This window comes from Melospiza melodia, chromosome 1 (genome assembly GCF_035770615.1).
Source record: "Melospiza melodia melodia isolate bMelMel2 chromosome 1, bMelMel2.pri, whole genome shotgun sequence".
Taxonomy (NCBI): domain Eukaryota; kingdom Metazoa; phylum Chordata; class Aves; order Passeriformes; family Passerellidae; genus Melospiza; species Melospiza melodia.
Genome location: NC_086194.1, coordinates 45,246,084 through 45,267,933, shown reverse-complemented (window position 1 = coordinate 45,267,933; position 21,850 = coordinate 45,246,084). Strand labels below are relative to the sequence as shown.

Genomic DNA, 21,850 nt, shown 5'->3' with positions numbered 1-21,850 from the left:
ATGCCAAAGCTCCACATTGCTGGGAGGGATTATCAAAGTGCAATTGTGGGAAAAAACAAAACATGCACCTTAGATAGTTTACAACACCGTTTTCTACAGAAAAAACATGTAGGACCAGATTTCCCCAAATTGCTCTTTGTCCTGCAGAATTTCTTAGTTCTTTAGAAGATGTGGTCCAGCATGCACTTGGATTTTTATTCTATATTCACTCCCCTACCAGATGAATTCTGTGGTGTTTGGACCTTTAGGATACTTTACTATTTCATAAGAGAGAGTCCAGTGCCAGGACTGGCTTTTAGTGTCATAGAGTATCTTCCACCCAGTTCTTAGTCTGGGGCTGCTGTGGAAATGTGTTTCTGTGGAGGAAACTGATTTTATCCTCTAAGAGGAGATTCTGTCTGAAAATTTTCTTGGGGCTAAAGAAAATGAGGATTTATTTTCTTGAATTGATCAGGATGATATAATGGGACAGTGCAGATTCCTATGAGATTAAGAGCTCCTAATGAAGGGAAAGAGCACCTAAATGTGGGAAGAAGAGAAAGTTAAAAGTCTACCAACTCCATTAATTGGATTCACAAAAATTTTCAATGAGTAGTGACTTCCTTCTATGATTCACCATTGTACTTTCCCTGGCAGATTACAGGTATTCATGAAAAAGGATGGATGATTTGGATGTCACCAAACAAATGTTTGTTTAATTCAGATTCTCCAGCCTGCTCTTTCTAGCAGTACAAGAGGCAGCTCCAGATTCCAGGGTGTTCAGCACGGTGTGCTGGAGATGTAGGGGGGAGGAAGAGCTTTTCCACTTCTCTGTGTGACTGGAGAAATAATGCTTTTTCCACCTGTCCTTGGAGTGATGAGGTGGTGCTGAGACTGGGAAATGTGTGGTTTCCGCCAGGTGTGGCACAGCCACACTGCCTTAGAGGCATGGAGGGGATAAATGAGCTTTTGAGATAGAGCTTCTAAACCCCAAAGCATCCAATTCCTCCTCCCCTCTATATTTAGAGTACATATTAAAAACCCCCCACTGACACAGTTTTAAGCACTGTTGAAACACCATTTTTTTTCTATTTGTGTATTTGTTTAAAAACCCCAAATTAATTTCGAACATCCACTGATGCTGCCTCATGTGCTTTCCCTTTCCAGTTGGGGCACACAAACAGGTGCACTCACACTCACATGTGACTCTTTCACATACTGATTCATCTCCTTACATTTTCTTCCAGCGTGGTGAGCTGCTCATCAAGTCTGACAGGATCTGTGCCCAGTGGGAGGGCTCCTCTCCCTCTGTCCTGAACGTTGTCTGGGAAGTCACAGGGTTCAGTGGATTCTGCTATCAGCTCTTCAGTGGCATTGATGACTTTCAGGACTTCTGTAGATATGTTGCAGAGAGAGACAGCAGAGTACTTCTATTTTGTTACAAGAACAGACAGAGAAAACAACAGCATTAAATTAGCACAGAGGGGTAAGATATAAATCACCTTCTACTAGCCCCAGCTTTAGCCATGCTAAAACCATATCCATGGTTCTCTGCTGCAAACAGACACTTCAAGAACCATGTAATGGAATTGGAATTGTTTTGCCTTTTCCTCTTTCCCTTTTTCACATACGCACACTACTACAGCATGCAAAGTAACATACACATGCAATTCTTCTACAACAGAATTCTACTGGAGGGATGATCCAAATCTTATCCCAAAGGAGCACACAAGATCCAGCTTTAAACTCTACATGAGCTACATAAAGCTGGTTTTGCAAAAGTGTTTTAAACATGTTTAAAACACAATTTTCCTTTTTGGATACTGGCAAAGAGATATGCAATCATCTATGTCTGTATCCACAAGAGCCATTTCATTGTGGATGCAAACATGGAAAAGCAATCTTCAGCAGCCGTGTAAGGATAGCATTTTACTAAAATGATTACTATGAACTAAATGATCATCCCAAATAAACAAAGATTGACTATAATTGTGCAAACACTTGTATCCTTTTACTTTTTTTAATTTCAATTTACCTCTTTTTTAATATGGAATAAATTATATCAAATACCAAGGAAAAGCATGCAGTTTTATAGATTTTTTAAAAACAGCTGAAAACCTTTTTATCAATGTTCCTTACTTGTAATTTGTAATTAACTGTCCTGATTCTTATGATTCTCACATAGCTTTAAGCTTCAGGACCTTCTCTGATGAAGGAAAAAAATTTCACCAGATGTACCTTCAAGCACCAAGCTCAACATCCAAACTATACAGCTTGGAGACTGAGCCAAAGCTTGTTGAAGCCAATAAAATTACTGTCACTGAATATATGTGCAATACCTTTACAGCTGCTTTTCCTAAAAGATAGTGTGGAAAAATTTAAACCAAAATTTAATTAATTCCTCAAACCTGCAAATATTTATGCATGTGAATTAGGGGCTCACCTGTCTTTAAATTTTCTCACAAACAAAGTATCTGCAGATCAGTACTGAGGAAATGGACAGTCTTTGGATTCTATACAGTAAATTCTATGGTACTGGAGAGTATAACTCATTAAAAATGTCTATAGGCAGGATACAGGAGAAATAATGTTCTTTTAATTCCCACAATTTCTGATGGGGTAAATTGGAAACCTACTTTCATTATTTCTTTCTTTTAATCAGCAGTCCATTATTATCCTAGGTAAGACTTCTACTGAAAAGCTATATTTTTAGCAGTACATGCTCAATTGTTGTGTATCAATACATTAAGGCATCTTTAGCACTATTACTCATCTGAATTACAAGAAATAATTAGAATGAGAGATTAAAGAGAAGAAGAACAAAGCAAGTACAGTATGCTACAGCACTCCATCTTTAGCTTGTTAGGATAGTCAACACAGCCCCAGACAAGCAGGCCTGGGACTCTTACTGAGAACAAATACTTGAACCCCATGAAAAGCCTACTGGTTTTACTCCATTTATTTTCACAAGTGCCAATTAGGTTAAAATCAGATCGATAATTTTATAGGAAAGAAGAGAAAAATCAATGCTACTTTCTTGTATTATTTACTTCTACAAGTACCTAGTTCTTATATTCTGTGAGTAGTGAACAAAAAAGGGTGAAGGCCAGACACTGTATATTCTTCATCATATTCAATGATGTATGTATTCCATTTCAAGAACTGTAGCCTCACTTTAGTGTTCATTATTTCTTAAATTTTTTATTATCCTTTGTAGTTAATGATCAATTAAAAAAAAAAAGATTAAATTAAATTAGAAAAAGTTATTTTTATACCACAATATGATAATCCCTATTGGCATTTTTCACAGACCAATTCCTATAAAATATTTTTTCTGTTTTCCAGGTAAAATTGTCTGTGATAGATACCTTTTTGAAATCAAGATTTTGAGTGAAAAATACCCTAGCTTCTTAATAGGTAATGGATAGGGGAAAAGTAGTTCAACAGGAAAGAATAGAATAGAATAGAATAGAATAGAATAGAATAGAATAGAATAGAATAGAATAGAATAGAATAGAATAGAATAGAATAGAATAGAATAGAATAGAATAGAATAAACTTTTCTTTTGGAAGGTGATGAATGCTCACTTAGTCCAGCTACCTGACTAGTTCAGGGCTGACCAAAAGTTAAAGCATGTCCTTAAAGGATATTGTCCGAATGTTTCTTAGACACTTGACAGGGTTGGGCACTAACCACCTCTCTAGGAAGCCAATGTTTGAGCAACCTCATAGTGAAATGTCCATGCTTCCAAATGTCCATTCTAATCCTCCATAGGTGCAGAAATGTGATTTGTAAAAAGCTGGATACTCAGTTAATGATTTTTTTAAATGATTTTACCCTCCTTTTGAGCAACTATCCAAAGCTGTTAAAACAGATCATGTTCCAAAATGGTCAGTTTGCAAATATAGTAAGGTACACTAGATATAATTATTTAACATGTATAATGGGAAAAACCCAAAATAAATTTAAAAAAAAATGAATTGCAGGGTTTTAGTACTTCACAAATCTCTCCCTTCCCTGACCACCCATGTCAAACCAAGCATTTACAAGACCATATAAAAATCACCTGAAATTCACAGACACAGAAACATCAAGATCATCCTGGTAGGTGGATTTCAAATTGCTCCAAACATCTCTTGGTTATCTGATTTATCTTGCCCTTGCAGGACAGGTCATTGCTTACACCTCTGAGTGACTCACAGGGACAGCTGTCATGCCATGACACAGAATGTTGTCTTGTCAAGCAAGTCAGAGAACTAATATGGATGTGGTAGATGTAGAAAGCAATCTCTGGTACAAATATCCAGCACAGGAAAGCTAAGTGCAACCATTCTTCTTGAAACTCTGGGATGCATTCGGATTTCAGCTGTGCTACCCTACTTCTGAATTAACCCCACCACTCTCAAATCAAATCCATGCAGCTGACCAAGTATGAATGTTTCTAAGAGTTATAAGAATCTTTATTTTTTTAATTAAATGTGAGACTAAGCATCTAACAGAATGAGGAAAACATGCATTTATCTTTTTTATGATAATTAACACCCATGGTCACCAAATGTTAAGAACACAGTCAAAAGAATATTCTTGATTTCTCTGAGTTCTTTGTGGTTGAGTCTTAAAACCAGTGAAATGCTAAAATTGTATGTGTATGCAAGCATACATACATGTTTGCACTGAATATAACAAAAATCTTGAAAAACTGATATTTGGAAATATCAGATCAAATACTTTCCACTTTACAGATGGAAAATATTCCTGTTATGTTTCAGTGGTCTAAAGATAAAGTGGTCTTGCTGACTGTTAGCCACTTCCCTTAACTTCTGTTGTCTCCCTTTCCCCTTTCCCCTTTCCCCTTTCCCCTTTCCCCTTTCCCCTTTCCCTTCCCTTCCCTTCCCTTCCCTTCCCTTCCCTTCCCTTCCCTTCCCTTCCCTTCCCTTCCCTTCCCTTCCCTTCCCTTCCCTTCCCTTCCCTTCCCTTCCCTTCCCTTCCCTGTTGATGCTGACAGTATTTCCTGTGTTGTTTAACTCAAGCATCCTACACTGGGAAGTGCTTTATAGACCAGTATTTGCATTCTTGCACATGTAAGAGAAGGAAAACGGGATGATAAAACTGAAGCAATATTAAGTACCCAAACTGCTAACAGCAGGTGAGCTTTAAGTGTTTGTATGCATCTCAGCAGCCTGTGACATTTTCGCATCTTTTCCTTTGCATGAACATTATGACTTTTATTTTTGATGCTCTTAAAATAGTTCAGTTCTCTATCACTAGCACTATTTTTTTCTGCCCATTGTACTCAGTCATTATTGTTTTCTTTTCTCCTGCCACTACGATGCCATCATTAGGCTTTTTTAAAGATCATGGAAGGAGGTGACCTGCAATTCAACAGAGAACAGTGACATCAACAGCTAGATCAAGAAGTAGAGCAAGAACACCTTTCCATCACTAGCAGTCCTGGCAGTATTGACCACATCCTTGATGACTTGTGGTCCAATCATTTTTAGCTCCAGTGTCAAGGCGTTATATCATGCACTGAGTCACAGTCGATATCCCTCTTTTTATAGGGATTTATAGGGAGTTAAGGGGAGCTGGGGAGAAGATAAGTTTTGCTTTGCTACTGATTATCTCATCCTTTCAGAGTAACCTGACTGAATTCAAGCTGGGTGAAAACAAAATCAAACCTCAAACCTGTCTCCTTCATCTCCCCACCCTATGGGAATTCATTGTAGAGTTTTGAGAAGGCCCTGAAAAGCCCAATGAAAGTCCTTCACAGGCTAGTGAAATCTGGGACACAAGTCACAGTGTGGGAAGAAAAGAGCCATCAATGCCCAACTATCTGTGGCAGTTGTCAACCCTGACCTTCAAGAGATCTTTGGCCCAAGAGTGAGCCCTAACCACTCATTACCATGAAAATTGTGGGGAAAAAAAGGCTAAATTTTGCCTGGCTGTTTGATGGCAGACAAATATACCACGGTTATCTGTGATATCAAAGAATTACTCTTCTCTTTAAGTTTAAGACTACCTGCCTTGACCTTTATCATCAATATCTTCATTTATGGGCATTCCTTTAGAAAAAGAAAGCCAAATTATCTTACAGGCTGAGAGCTATTCTACTGATAGTCTCCAAAGTATAACACAGAGAAATAAAGTCTCTCTATTTGACTGTGCTAGGTAATGCTGAATATTACATTTCACTAATTCAATCCACTGTCCTAATATAGTTACAGATGTTATGCTTATTAATATTTAATGCCTTATTTCTAGAGACAAGTTGCCTCTAATCATGAGAATGGAAGTGATTTTCCAAGAGGTGAAATATTATAGGCTAAGTCGGAAATTAAAATATTCCCATCTAAAAATCTACACAGGATTGTGATATACAATGGACACATACATACTGACATTACACAACTGGATAAACACTTTTTCTTTAATGTTACCATTGATATTTATACTAAATAAAATCAAGATAATTAAAAGATGATTAAAACTCATAGGACAAAATTAAGAGCAAGGAAAAAAGAAAAAATTGACACAAGTGTCTTGTTAAATTAAGCATCAACTTCTAACACAAAAAAGTTATTCTTATTTTATAACTGAGAGAATGATGTATGACATACTAAAAATAGCAGGTATTTTAAAATATAAGCTAAGCCTATATTTGCTCAGGGAATATAATGAAAATATTTTTTAATATGTGATCCTCATAAGCTGAGACTTAAATAGCACAGAATATAAAAGCCTCTTTCTGCCTAAAAGAATCATAAGCAACAGTCACTAGCAGCAAAGTGAGAAAATATCTACTTACTGTACAAATTGTGCAATGAATTAAGGGTTTTAATTATTTTTTAAATTGAGAACTTAGAAAGATTTTTGAAGACCACTATGGTCAGTAAAACTTCCTTCCAAATTTCTTAATATAGGTGAGTACATGAGAATAGAAAGTTCATAAACCTTATCTTTGTCTTCTGTTCTTCTTTACTGACAAAACCAAATTTTCATCACAAGGCCAAACAAGGAAGTCAGTCTGCTCCACATGTTAACTGTGATTATAAAATAATTTTCTGCACTGATTATTGATTGTGGCCAAAAGGTATGATTTTTCAGGCCTGATATTTCCAAGAAAACATTTTGAGTTTAAGAATGTTGATTGATAAATGTGGAAACCCTCAATATCACGTTAATGCATCTCTTACTACATAAGAGATGTAAGAAGACACAAACAAAACAAAGCTTTCTCACCTGCTGCAATACAGTGGATAAAAACTGCAGCTTTAAATGAAGATCAAAAGCCTTTTGTTTTTCCTAGATAGTGGGAAAGCAGTTAAATAAAAAGGCAGAAAAATTATATTAACAGCTACAGAGGTTAACAACTATACAGGTTCAGACTTACAGGGAAGTTTAGGATAAACAGCAAGGATAAAGAAACTACCAAGATTAAAATAGCATAAAATTTCAATTTTACATTGATTACTAAAATATTTAAAATAAAGCAATGCCTAATTTAATCTTATTTATGAGATTTAGACTAACAGACTTCATTGAGACAGAAATTGCAAATCACACACAATTGTTTATAAAATGAATCAGAGGGAAAATACTATTTCTACCACCACAAAAAGTGTCACTAGGAATGGAAAAACACTTTTGCAGCAGTGTTAAGAAGAAGAAGAAGAAAAGCCAGCTATCTTCACTTTTGGAATGTACACGGTAGCAATTTGGACAGTAGTTACTAAAGAGTCTGTACCTCACTTATGCCACAGTCAGATGCCCATGTGAGAAACACCTGGGCTAAGTTAAGCAAGATGTCTTGTGCCAAATCACTTCCTACTCTTTGGTGCTGGGCTCACTGTCCCAAAACAAACAAGTAAAACCCTTCATAGTACAAGTCTCCAGTGACCAGCCAGTAGGCTTACAGCAATCTCCCTAATTTCCTTAGGCCTGTTTAAACTGAACTGACTGGTTTTGCCGTGAAGTAATGACTAAACCACAGCTGCCCTGCTGGCTGTGCTGTGACAGAAGTATCTTCCAGCTGAGGAGTAGCATTTCCCTGAAACTCTTTCAGCTACATCTGAAAGACCTCAGTTTTCACCTCTCAGTCTTGAGGCAGCTTACAAAAGAAGACAAAATGGTAGTAAAAAATAGTCTCTTTTCCCACTATTTTGTTCCAGCAGCTTACACTAATATTCACTGCTTTTCTGCAACTGTATCTGTAGAATAGCTTGGACATTTTCTCCGTAAGTAAATAAATCTTTGGCAAGGACAGAACTGAAGGAGATTCCCCTTGCATGCACACTACAAGAGCTGGCTTGGGTGAGCGTGCAGGCAGGTGTCAGAACTGAGACTACAAGAAAAAAGCTGTTTACAAAGATACTGCATTCCCCATGTGAATGCAGCTGAAGTGTCACCTCTTCTGCCCTTCACTAGTAGATCCAACAGGGCTTTGATTCAGTTGCTTAAACACAGGTAGACAAACTACAATTTGAAACAGCTTGGAGTGTGTGAGGATTTTGAAACAATACTGTCTGATATGACATGGACCTGGGAGATTCACATTGCTTCTGGACTAGCAGCTTAAGGTCCTGTGGGATGCTCTAAGATATCTCAGATGGTCTATCTACATCCATATTTACCCAACTGTACTGAGCCCAGGAAATGTCAGAATTCGAGGTACACAAACAACCCTTCTTGCTTTGGAAACTTTAAAAAATAAATGTTCATGGTCTTGATGCCTGAAACAGAAGACTCATATTTTGACAAAATAAACTTAGGATCAGCTTGATATTTCATACTAAAGACTGATTAATAATAGCAAATACCTTGGAGAAACACCTTGAATGGGAATTTTGTCCAGCAAACCACTTAAACCTCAGTTTAAAGCTGAACATATACTTGACCGGTTCGATAAATTGAGAACTTAAAACTTTGGATCCATTAGCCCAGTGTGAAGATTCTTGTCTCATACTACTTTTCACCTTCTGTAACCCAATTTTTTTTCTCTGCTGTCATTGAAAATCCTGTGCATAGATTATCTGCAGTTCATAAACCTTAAAGACCACTTTTTACAATGCTGTCCACATTCAGTTTTCAATCCTGGACTTTGGGAGACTGCCCAGATAATTAACATAATTTTAAAAGCAATGATCTATGAAAACACAAGAATTAATCTGAGCATCTTGCACACAAAACTGTGAAACAACAGACACACAAATAACTTCCAAGCTCTTAACCCAGGAAGATATCATTGTACTGCAGTGTTCAGCATTACTACCATATAGCAGCAATTTAGTAAGCTACTGTACTTACACTGTTGTGTTTTCTGGACAACGTGATCCACTGGTTCTCCTTTAGAAACTTTTATTCAGAGAGTAAGCTTTTACTTCTAAAGCTTTTAGGCATATGAAGCTGGATGGCAGTTTCCTATAAACCCCTTCCTGAACCAAGACACCAGCCAAAATACTCAGGAATTCATGTATTATCTTGCAACTGTTGCAAGATAATGATCACAAAAACTACGACACCATTTCTGTGAGGACACTGCCTGCACCAGCACAAATGCCTCAAGAAGCCCAGCCACCAGGAGACACAGGCTCTTGGTATTCCAGCACTGCCGTGTCAGCCTCCCAGACATCCCTGCCGTGATGCTTCAACAGGTCTGTGCTGTACAGGAGGGATTCACTGGCATGTGCATGTCCAATGACATTCTCCAGCTCCATCAAGGCTGTGAGCAAAGGTCTCTCCAGTGACTGTGTCCAGTGAGCCCCAAGCTTGCCTGACCTCCCTTACTGAGCCCTGGCCATCCCCTCCAAGGCCAGCCCTGGGCACAGCCACCAGCACACACACCAGGGAGCTGGCCCTCTCTTCTGCAGGAACATGCACCCACATGCACGGCTACTGGCTATTCTTCTTGCTAAAAAGACAGAAGCCAGGCAGATTTTCTAATAAGTCTCAATCTCATTATGCCAGTAGTTGAGCAGTGCTAATTTACCTGGTGAAAAAAGCAAGATGTATTCTTGAAACAAAGGAAATAGGCCTCTGGCAAAAACCAACATGAAAATGTTATTCATAGTTCATGCTTTCCCCAAAATAAATCTTTTTAAAACCTAAGAAGAATAAAATTTTTCCAGAGGATGGAAGCATAAATATTTAATGAAAAGATGATTTATGCTGTTATTCATACTGTCAAGAGACTTGGGAGGTTTCACTTAGGAAACAGGATCCCACTGTGCTACTTAACAAACTCACTTAGAGGCTGTCATTCAGAGAAGAGCTATTGTGTCATGTAGTAATGGCAACAGACAACAACAGGATTTAAACAAAGTTACTAAGCCTTGGTTGTAAGATTCTCTGAGCAGAAGTAAATGCATAAAGGGATTTAAAGAAATTCCTTAAGCACACAGCACATTGCATCAAGCTAATGCAGAGGAGGGAAACTCCACATTACTATGGAAGTTTAACTCGCTTGCTCATTGGTATATCTTAAGAAAGTTGTAGTGCTAAGTAGAAGGTGACAAAAAACACAAGTAAGGTTTTAACAACTATTTCAATTTTCATGCTATGTTTGAAAAAATGGCAGGGGCTAATCTGTTTTTTAACATAATCTCCATAGTTTCTGATAAAGTGGTCACAGGGATAGACTGCATTCAAATTGCAACCTGCCAAAATAGCCTTCTAGAATGTAATTCTGGGATATACCATGAAATAAAGACCCAGTCAATTTATCTTCATGAAAGCATTAAAAGAGAAGGAGAATGGATGGAGGAGACTGTGAACTAAACACATTCCATTTATCATGCTTGCCACTCTCAGGATCAGTGCCATTAAGATACCTCAAAGAGAATTTACATTTTGCTTTTATTTTTAGGCATTCATTTAGGGTTTGGTGGAATAAAGCAAAAACTAACCAATCAATCAAAAAAAAAAAAAAAAAAAAAAGAGCAAGACAGAAAGAATCGTGCAAATTGTGCAAACAGTTGTACAATTTTAATTTTGGTTTGTTCACACCTGAAGTTTAGAGGGGCTGAAGGCCAACTCTACCCTAAACACGACTTTTGGTGAAAACCATGGCCTTTCACTGCACAAATAAGACAAGTGGACTTTTCAGGGCTCTGAATACCCCAGAAAGACCATTAATTACTTCTGTAGCTTAAGAAGCACAAAATATTTTTCATAAAAACAAGCCTGCTGCAGGATTATGCTTGTTTTAAAATGAGAGCTGTGAATCTCCACAAGACCATTTTAGGCAATCACAAACTGAGGGATAATGAAAATGAAGGTGCTGAAAATCTAAGAAGATTTAAGTCTAAGTCCCAAAATTAACTTGTGTTAATTAATACCGACCTAAATCCTCAGGTATCCCAGATGAACTAAATAATTAACTCAAAGGTCATCATATTTAAATTTGCATCTTAAAGGCAGACATACAATTCAAAACCTCAATCTGAAGCAAGAATTGAGAATCCATAAATGCCAATCAACTTCAGCTAACTCTCCATGAAGGATACCACTTCTACCACTGCTTCAGATAATAATATACTAAATATCCTTTTAAAAGCATCAGCTCAATGTGTGATTACGTGAGATTCCCAGTTTCTATTTAAATTCTAATTAAAACAGAAGCCCTGGTTTTTAAAGGTGCAGACAGGTGAAGGTCAGCTAAGCACCAGGTACCTAATTTCCAATGATTCAAAAACAATACATGTTTTTAAGTCTTATCCTATGGTCAGGTGTACAAGAACTAAAAATTCCCAGCAATTTAAAGCTGCTGAAGTGCTCCCGAATAAGCTTATGAGAACAGAAGATTAAAGACCAAGAAAGACAAGCAGCATGGCTAAAATAAAAGCAAGATGGCTAAAGTATAGTATTTATGTTCAGGAACAAAAAGCAGAATCTAGGCACTCCAGCTCTCATTTTAATGGTGCAGTGTTGGGGAAGATGAAACACAAAACTCTTATAAATATGATTGCCTGGCAAAAGATTTTGAGTATATGGAAACTATAAGCAAGATTGAAATGAAAGCAAGCTTTGAGATACCAAGCCTTAGTTACTGAACAACGGGAAAACAACAGTATGGCCACTGAAGGCAATCCCCTTTTGATGGAACAATACCCTCTGCTTGCAGACAGGTCCAAGGGTCACAGCAGACCCTGCCAGCTTGGCAGAAGTGGTCCACAGAGTAGTTTTTAGGGTTTAAAATGTAACACAGTATAGTAATGTAATGATTCTTAGAGGCTGTATGTAAATGCTACAGGATTTGTATCTTGTACTAGATTGGTTAGTGAGAATTATAATATTCAGCTCAGAAGAAAATGTATTGTATTGTAATGGGAACTTCATCTTCTTTTGCTCTTCTTCTGTCCTCTTTTCATTTTGCTGTTATTCTTCGCTCGCTCTCTCTTGCTCACTCTCTCTTTTGGGCTCCTCTTTGGGGCCTGCTCCAAGCTGTGGCTGGCTCCCAGCAGGGCCCTGCACCCAGGCCCTTTGCAATAAACCCCAAGTTCCAAGACCTGGCTTTGGAGATCTCTCGTCTCCATCTGTCCCGACCGTCCTACCACCCATCGCTCCTACAATGCTGAACTAATGCTTCTGTATATTTAATTTGAAACCTGATGCCCAGCTCAGGAGGCTATTGCTGACCAACAGTGGTGAGTGATGGACTGAAAGATCTGTAAATCCTACAAATGTGCATTTTCCAACAATCAGGATTTTTAAAGAGAAAGCATATTGGGACTTCTGGCTTTGAAAGCATCTAAAATCATTGGTTGCCTGAAAATAGGTTCTCTTATGCTTGTCTTTCACATGACATCTACTCATCCTAAAGTTATTGCATCTTTTATGAGTTTGGGTATGTCTGTATTTTAGACTGCCAAAGCCCCAGCTGGTTTTATACACTGTCATCTTCAGTATTTCCTGGTAAGATGTTGGCCAGCCAACTTTCCAGAGAGAAGGCACATGTCAGATGATTTAAAAGTACCTTTAAGGACAACTGAAAGACTTGTCAAGAATAAGAATTAAAGCAGGGTGCTTGTTTCTCTACACCTGGAGAAGGTTTCCCTGCCAATTGCACTGAATTCCAGACCATGAAGAATACTGGAGTATTCTGGTTTCTTTATTATAGACAAAAAGAGTATATACTGTGACCATTAATGAAGATAACTTTTTTATCCAAATCAAATAAAGGATTAGGAACTCCAAGCATTCCTTTTTTTGCTGAACATGGTAAGCACTTTTTTAAAACTTAAAAAAATGTTACTGAGGAAAAAGATATTAATCTTTGCTGTATTTTAGATAGCTGACATACTAATTTGAAAGAAATAGCAAAATTAGGAGAGGAAAAAACCTACCAATATTACTCTGTAGATGCATGCAGATGAGTAAGTACACCAAAAACATACATTCAGCATTTTCTGTGCTCAATTCTCTATACAGGAGCATTTCAGAAAGTCCTCTTTACAGCCTTTAATTCTGGATTTCATTTGCATAATGTTATAACCCCAGCTAGCCGACATATGCTGCTGAATAATGTGATATTGCTGTTTTGTCTTGGCAAAACAAATAAAAATAAATTAAATGCTGCTAACAAGCCCTGACAATAAATCCTTTATGTGATTTCTTTGGAAAGGTTGTGTGTACATCATGGAGGTATTTGCACACGTGATAACAAAGGTATTTACACTCCTGTGTAGTCCATGGCTAAATAACTCAGAATCAAAGAGTCACATGCTCCTTATATTTGGAATGTAAGGGGATTAGCTAGTCCAACTCTTCTGCTCAAACCACATGCCCAGGGCTGTTGTCCAGTCAGATTTTGATTATATCCAACAATACAGACTTTACAATCTTTCTGGGAAACTTATTCCAGTATTTAAACAGGAACACAGTGAAAAAGCTTTTCATTTGGATGGGATTTTTTTTGTATTTCAGTGTGTGCCCACTGTTTCCATTCCTATCGGAGGAAAGAGTTGCATTTCCACTTTATTTCCCATAACAAACACTCCCCATTCTCCCCTATTAGATATTTAAATACATTGAAGAAATTCTCCCAGACCTTCTCTTCTTTTCTTCGATAGACAATTCCAACTCTCTCAGCCTCTCCTCATATGACAGATACCCCATTTTTTAATCATCTCTGTGGCCCTTCACAGAACTCATTTCAGTGTGTCCATGTGTACCTTCTATTGGGGAGCCCCAAACAGGACGCAGCATTACAAAAATGGTCTCACCAATTTCACTGAACAGAGATGCATAAACTAATCACTTCCCACGTTCAGGACTTGCATTTCCCTTTGCATTTGACTGCTAGAAGTCTTGTTAAAGCCAAAATAAACAATACTCATAGCTCTGAATGTCTCAGATTGCCATGATCTTTCAAAGATAAACCTCACAATTATATGGGCCAGTTCCCTCAGGTCTCGGAAGTGCATCCCCATCAGACACCATGCACATGTGCGGATCCCAGTTTTTGAAATGTCTGCTAACCTGATCCTCCTCTACCAAGGATAAGCCTTCACTGCTCCAGGCTTTCCCATAGGTCTCAGGGGCCTGGGATTCTTGAGGGAAAATCTTACCCATAAACTGAGGTGAAAACAACGTTGTGTAATAGCCTTTTCCACGTTCTGTGTCACCAGATCACTGCAGTAGTGAGCCCAGCTTTCCCTCATCTGCCTTTTGCTGCTCATGGACCTGTAGAACACTTTTTTCCCCCTTTGTGTCTCTGGACACATTCAGCTCCAGATGGGCACTGGCTTTTGTGACACCGTTCCTGTATTCTTGGACAGCACCTCTATCATCTGCCTGGATTACTCCATTCTGTTTTCAACTCCCAGTGTATCATCTCTTTATATAATGAACTAAACACCTTTCATAATATAACAAATATAACAAAATATACAAAATATATAGAAAAATATAACAAAGATAACAAAACATCTTTCAAATTATGACAAATAGATTTCCTTTAGAGAGTTGTCCACATTCCTTGTCAAAGCTGAGCTGCTGTGCACACAATACCCCAAAAGGCAAGTCATGATATGCAGCAAACTAGAATAAACCTAAGTGGAACTAAGGAATTAGAGTACTTGACCGGCAAGGGGCACCATTGGGCTCCTCTAGCACTAAATTCAAGCAAACCACACAATCTGAAGAGAAATTCAGAGGTAGAGAGGGAAGAGAGGAGGTGGTAAATCCTGTGAGTGACACTGAAATCTGGTATCTAAATTGTAAGGGTGAAATGGCACAAATGAAGGATCTCAAGCACTATTAGAACTGACAACAAATTTCAGTTTCATTAGAAAATGTTACTACTCTCAGAAGCCTATTAGCTGACAGGGCAACAGGGTTGGAAAGCTTTAAAGAAACACTAAATATTTTTATATAAATGCAAAGGAAGAATTTATGTCATCAGCATGAACTAGATAATACTACAAAGAGAGGAGCAACTAAAAGGATGGAAAAAAAACCACTGGTTAGCAAGGACACAAAAAAAGAAAAACTGGATATGCTTTTAAAATCCAAAAGTGTAAGTCCTTTTTCAGTTAATATAAGTTGACATAATTCCATTAATATCACCCAGTTAACAGTTTTGTTGCACAGGCTAAGTTCCCTGCTTGGAACTGATGCTGTAGGCTTTCTGTTCCTCACAGAGAGGAAAACATTAACTTTTATCTGAACAAGAGGTTCAGGCTTAGACCAGTATAAAGGACTTCACGTTTTTTTAAGCAACTGTGTTCAGTTTTCTAGCCAGAATTTTCGTTTTTGCATTCTAACTCTTACGGTACTATTCCTACTCCTTTCTAACTACCACTTACCTTCTTTAACTCTTCCTGGATACTTCTGCCATTTTCCTCTGAGGACAAACTCTCCTTCTGGTTTTCCAGATCTATTCCAGGTTCTGACTCTTGTTCTTCACCAGATGATGTTTCCTTGTCACTCATTTTAGCAGCAAGCTGAAATAACCTGGATTTAAGCTCATCCTCCATAAGTTCAGGCTTAACATCATGGTGCTGATCCTCATTGCTTACATCTGTTTCTGATAAATCATCAAAATCCTACAAAGACATTAGGAAAACCATATAAAATCCTGTGTAGGCATAGAGAGAAAAAGTTCTAGCTATATTTTAGTTCTAGCTATATTTTTCTAGCTTTCTAGAAAATATAGGTATGATCACTCTGCAGGAAAGCCAGAAAGAAAGCACACTAAGTGTTCTGATAAAATAGGAATGCCAGTAAACCAACACTTGCTGGATTATATTCATCATTCCTTCTTCATGTTATCTAAAAAGGAACTGAAAATCACTATGTATCTGTGTGCAACTAATAATACATGCTAGTATTTCCAGCACTGCCACCCCTTGCAGGGACAGTGCAGATAAAAGTGTGGTGTGGGAATGAAATAACCTGTAACCCGGCAGTTGTGTTCAGGTTTCAGTTGAAAGCTGTGCTTTCATTCCCTGACTGCTTGGTCTTGAGCATTATCCATGTTATTCTTAAAAACTGCTGGAAACAAGTTTTGAAAAACTCCTCTTTTGTTACATGATGTGGCTTAAACTGTCAGCTTTCCCAGTGATTATTTGCATAAGTAGATCCTCTACAGAGATGATTTTTTTTTCCAAATGCCAACCTCTGTGGAGCAAGTTCAGTCTTCAGGAGCACCTTCTGTTCTGAGTCTTGGATCCTTAAAGCTGGGAAACACTTAAAGGGTCAGTTAAATACAGTGGGTGCTACAGACTCGGCCACAAGTCCCCTTGGAAGATGAAGAGAAGAAAAGCAAAATCTTTGCCCAGCATTTAATAAGGTGGAAAGGGGGATAGTTTTGTCAGCCCTTGCTGACAAATTCTGAGAATATCTCATAGTTGTTCTACAAATTAATCCCCAGGTATGTATCAATTAATTTTCTGGATCTGTGCTGTCTGATTAGGACCCAATTTGCCCAGATTTGTACTACAGTCCCTGGAGAGAAACAGGCACCTCCCAGAGCAACCTGTTCCACCTATAGCATTTGCTGCCTTCTGGAAGTGTTCTCTCCCTGCTGACTGCTGAGAGAAAGTTTTGAATCATTAGCTTGTTTGGTGCTTCAGCCAAGTCCACGAAATAAGATGGTATTAGGTAGGTTTAAAAGTGACAGATATTTTGAAATGGAACATAGTTGTGCAAAACCACCCAGAAGGTGGCTATGAAGAATTCAGCCTGGGACCAGAGTGGCAGGCACATCTCAGCAGGCCTAGGAGGATGATTGGGAGCAATTCTCAGAGAGGAAATTATTCCTATCTGCCTTAGGTTCTCATACTGTGACAAGACCAGACACTGCTGGAGAGACTAAAATCTGTGTTCTGTCTTCCATTCATTTAGAAATACATAAACAGGAGCAGCTGTAGCAGCACTGTTCAGGGATGAACCAATTACCTCCAGTTCTCACAGGAAATGTTAACTCTGCCCACTCCCTCACAAACCATACCGCCAAATTGCTTTTAAGGGATTGACACACCATGTTCATAATGTCAGTTCTCATCTTTCATACAGTAAACTATACTGGAGTGTTCAGCACTTTCACAGTGTTCTGGACAATTTTTGTCAGCAGCTATTTGCAATTCAATCAATTACACAGCTAAATTATTCCTTTATAGTTCACTTTCAGTATGCAGAAGGCCCTTTTAGAAAATCAGGATCTGAAGGAACAACAGAAATTTGAGAGCTACAATGGAAGAGGAACCATGGGTTTATGCTGAAACTCTTTTCCCAAACAATCAGCTTCTGCAAAATAAAAAGCGTTTTCTGCTAAAAAGCTGTTCAATGATCAAAAACAAGATTTAAAACCAGTGTGCCTTCACTTCAGTTTTATAATATGACCTTCTCTTATATACATGTAAAAGACTGGTGCATTTCACCTCTTAAATTAATCTCTACCATAATGATGTTTCCTCAAATTGCAAGGGAAGTTTTCTTCAGATGTTTCTTGCACATCACTCCACAACTCATTACAAATATCAGTAATACACTCCAAACAACAATCTGCCAAATGACCAATACTCACAAGTCACTAAGCTACTATTAAAAATACCCCTGAAATCTGCTGCTGAATCAATCAGTCCATCAATTTGTACCCAGGAAAGAAACAATCATAATTTATGTGATATACAGGATAGAAAGCCCAGACAAACTGTATGCTTGTATTTTATGAGACTACAGTTTAGTGAAGATACAGCTCATTAAACCTGAGGTATTTATAGCTTGGTATCTAGTCTAAGCTAATTAATGGAACTCCTCTTTACTTGAGTGACCTCCATTTATTTAATTGGTACCTCCAAAAATTGGTACAGCTCTGATCTACCAAAACCTGGTTTAGGATTACAGCTCTGCACTAGGGGTGTGGCTTACTCTAGCAGTGTTGAGGAAGACTGAACACGATTTAATTTGAGATCAAGTCTTCAAGGAAAAGAAGAAAATCCCATTCTATGCAGACATTTGAGCAGATCAATGTTGTACAGACAAGAATTTGTTATCCTGGTTCAAATGAGGTTACAGATGTGTATATAAAATCTAGTGGAGCAGTGAGGGAGGCCGGCAGTCCAGAATGGTGGATTTTCCCACACTTCCTCCTCACTTCTGTACTGACAGACTTCACCGTGCAGCTGGACATGCACCAGTCCTCTGGGGGCTTCTTAAATAGATCTGCTTAGCTTTAACTGCTTAGCAGCTTTATTGGAGTAGCAGTGCACAGATACACCCATGGGAAGCACCACTAGTTAATCTAAAGAATCTGTATTGACAACAGCAATATGACAACTCCTCCCAATTCCCCAAAAATACCAGGCTTCACAGAATCACACATGGCAGCAACTTAAAGATCTTTTTGCTAGGTCTGCCAGCACAGATGAAAGTAATGAGATGCCTTGGCAACTCCAGAGTCTCATTCTGCATTAGCTAAATCTGTGTTTTGAATACATATTGTTTCTTGAGAGTATTGACTGTATTACACTGGGCTCAGGTATGTCTATAACCCGTTTTTTAGCTTTCCAGCCTTCTTTAAATGAGTGGGTGGATTATCTATATTGGCTAAAGCTCTTAATTCCTGTGTACATGCAGAGATAATGGTACCTTACACTGCTGCACTTTGTGGTTTCTGTTAATAAAAGGCTGCTTGACTTGTGTGTTGGGCTTTTCAGATAGTGGCAGAAAATTATTTGTGAGGAGATTATACCTCTTTCATGGACTGACAAGTTAAAAAATGCATTAGCAGCCATGAAAACAATAAAATAAATAAACTGAAAGGTACTACTATTATTAGTGAATAGATCCATTAAATTCTGTTTTACTTTACTGTTCGTGTTTTCACTCTTTCTGGTAAGTTTAATGACATTTTTGTGCCATTACACAAATCAGTGTGTAAATTCCCATTTGCATCAATCAGCAATACATTATGCTAATAACTGCAAACAAGAATAAAGGGCTACCATTTTATCTGAAAACTGAGTTTCTGTGAGGGCCTGGCAGACTGAAACAGCCATGAACCCAGTTTCACTAAAAGAAAATCAAGTGTTTCTATGCAAGCATAAGTCTTTTAGGAGAAAATGAAAACAACAAATACACCTTTACTCACAAAAAGTGTCCAAATCCTTGCACACAATTCGCTGATAAGTCAATGTAATCAGAGTAGATGGAAACGAAATACAAAAAAAAAGATGCTCCAGAACAAAATCTATGTTCAACTATAAATTCCTGTGAGAAAGTTCCCTTCATATAGGAAACCAAAAATTGGAAACGAAAATTTTCAGGAGAATACACAAGCTGTGAGGTTTGCAGGCAGTTTCTCATCAAGAGCCAGAGTGATTTCAGGGAGCTGTTCTCAAAGAACACATCCCAAGCGCCATCCCGTGGGAGCAGGCAGCCTGACCGTGCTCACCCCTTACCTGCCTGCAGGGCTGTAATTAACAGGTGGGGGCTCCTGATCAAAGAAGCAAACTCATAATGAGGGCACTTCTTTCACTTGAAGCAATTAAGCCACTCCAGTTTGCATCAGAAACATAAGAACTTATTAAGCAACAGTCATATCCTTCTCTCAAAAAGATAATGGGAGTCAATAATCATTATTACTAATAGTATCAACTATTATTACAATTATTAATAATAAAAGCAGATAATTATTGGTGGATTAAGTGCCCATTTTTTGTAAGAAATTACCATTTGAAAAATAATCATTAAAAGCAAGGTTGCATTTTCCAATTCAGTTCCCTCAGAAATATCTCTTTTGTGGTATATAAGCAATCAGATATTACTTATAGCAGGACTGGTTTTATCAGGACATTTTTCATATCTTGCTTCATGACTGTGTTTATGGTGTCTCTACAGACAGCTCAGTAAAGGAGCTTGCTCTTTTACTTATCATTAAGCAAAAAATTCCACAGATACAGCACATCTTGGTATCTGTTCTCAGGTTTCCCCTTCTAAGGCATTGAAGACTTTAAACAAAAAATTCTCTCTCAGTCACAAAGTCGGCATTCCATTGTTGTGTCTAAAATATATTTTTTTTAAAATGCCACAGCATTATCCTACTCTAGGAATTGGATCCTGATTAAAAAAATACCCAATTTTAAAGTGAAATTCAGTTATGAGTTATGAGCTGACTACAGTTTTTCCAGAAACTGTAAGCAGGTTCCATAACTGCTTACAACTCTCTAGACTCAGAATAAAAAAGAAAAAGGGCTTGTTTTCATCTCACTGAGAAACCTGGAGAGTAAAAAACATGAAAGCAACCTTCACTACTTGAAAATTAAAAATGAAACCCCAACTTTTAGGCCGATAAACTGAAATCCTGTTCTACAATGATGACAAAAACATAATGGTTGACAAATTATCATCTTACTACTACAATGCAGTAAAATAAGATTATATTCCAATGCAGTGAAGTACTGAAAAAGTGTTCCTTTCCTGCAACTGACATATAATCAGTTATTTACTGTCTAATATCTTGGTTCAACAAGAGTTTGTATGGTCTCTGCAATCTCTGCATAATCTCCTAATGTGAAAAGCGATGCCTGGTTTAAGACCCTGCAGTCAATCTTTCTTAAGTCTATGTATCACTGTAATTCTTTACACACCTGCATTATAATTTTGTATAACTGTTTATATGTAGGGCTCTCCCTGCTGCAGCCTCAAATCAATCATTTTACCAAGATCAATAAATAATTCTGGGGAATATATGAAACTCTGACATCCCTTTAATCTCATTTACCTGAGCACTGTAAATGATGTCTGGCTAATTCATTTTCATACATTAAATCAGGTTCCTCACACACACTGCAATTTTACTTGCTTCCTAGAATTGTTCAACCAAATAAACACATGCAAACCCACCCATACATAAACTTCCTAGTGAGAATTTCATTGCTTTGGAAACAGTGGCATGATCTGGAGGCACTGTGCCTCTGCTTGCCCCACTGAGCCTGAGGAAGCAAGGGAGAAGGAAGAGCCTCTTTTAGCCTCAAGGGTAAAATGAAGAGGAGAGAGGGTTAGAATTCTGAATCTTGCACTTTCAGCACATCAGACAGGTTATAAGAAACAAAGCAACTCACAAAGACTTGGGAAAGAAGTATCTAATTTTCCACTAATTTTGCACTTTAAAGCACACACAAAGATGCTAAAGGATGCCCAGGGAAATGGTTGATACACCATTCCTGGAGGCATTTAGAAGACATGTAGTCATAGCACTTAGGGACAACGTTTTGTGGTCGGCCCTACAGTGCAGGGTTAACAGCTGGACTTGATCTTAAAAGTGTTTCCAATCTAAATGAGTCTATGATTCTATAAAGTCTCCAGGACTTTCTCTGTGAGCTCTGATCTTTCATGCTCTGTATATTGTCTACTGTGACTAGGAAGCCA

At 37.9% G+C, this 21,850-nt stretch overlaps 1 protein-coding gene across 7 annotated transcripts in view; it reads right to left on the bottom strand.

Annotated features, from left to right (window-relative positions):
- MYRIP (myosin VIIA and Rab interacting protein) overlaps positions 1-21,850 on the bottom strand; it is a 205,673-nt gene that overhangs the window by 8,966 nt on the left and 174,857 nt on the right. For 5 of the 7 annotated variants that reach the window (XM_063156288.1, XM_063156333.1, XM_063156317.1 and 2 more), the window contains 3 exons: positions 15,784-16,023; positions 7,220-7,282; positions 1,215-1,409 (listed from right to left, as the gene is read on the bottom strand). In XM_063156288.1, the coding sequence (XP_063012358.1) occupies positions 1,215-1,409; positions 7,220-7,282; positions 15,784-16,023 (498 nt within the window). The remainder of the gene's footprint in view (positions 1-1,214; positions 1,410-7,219; positions 7,283-15,783; positions 16,024-21,850) is intronic. The other 2 variants (XM_063156308.1, XM_063156341.1) reach the window with 1 other exon arrangement.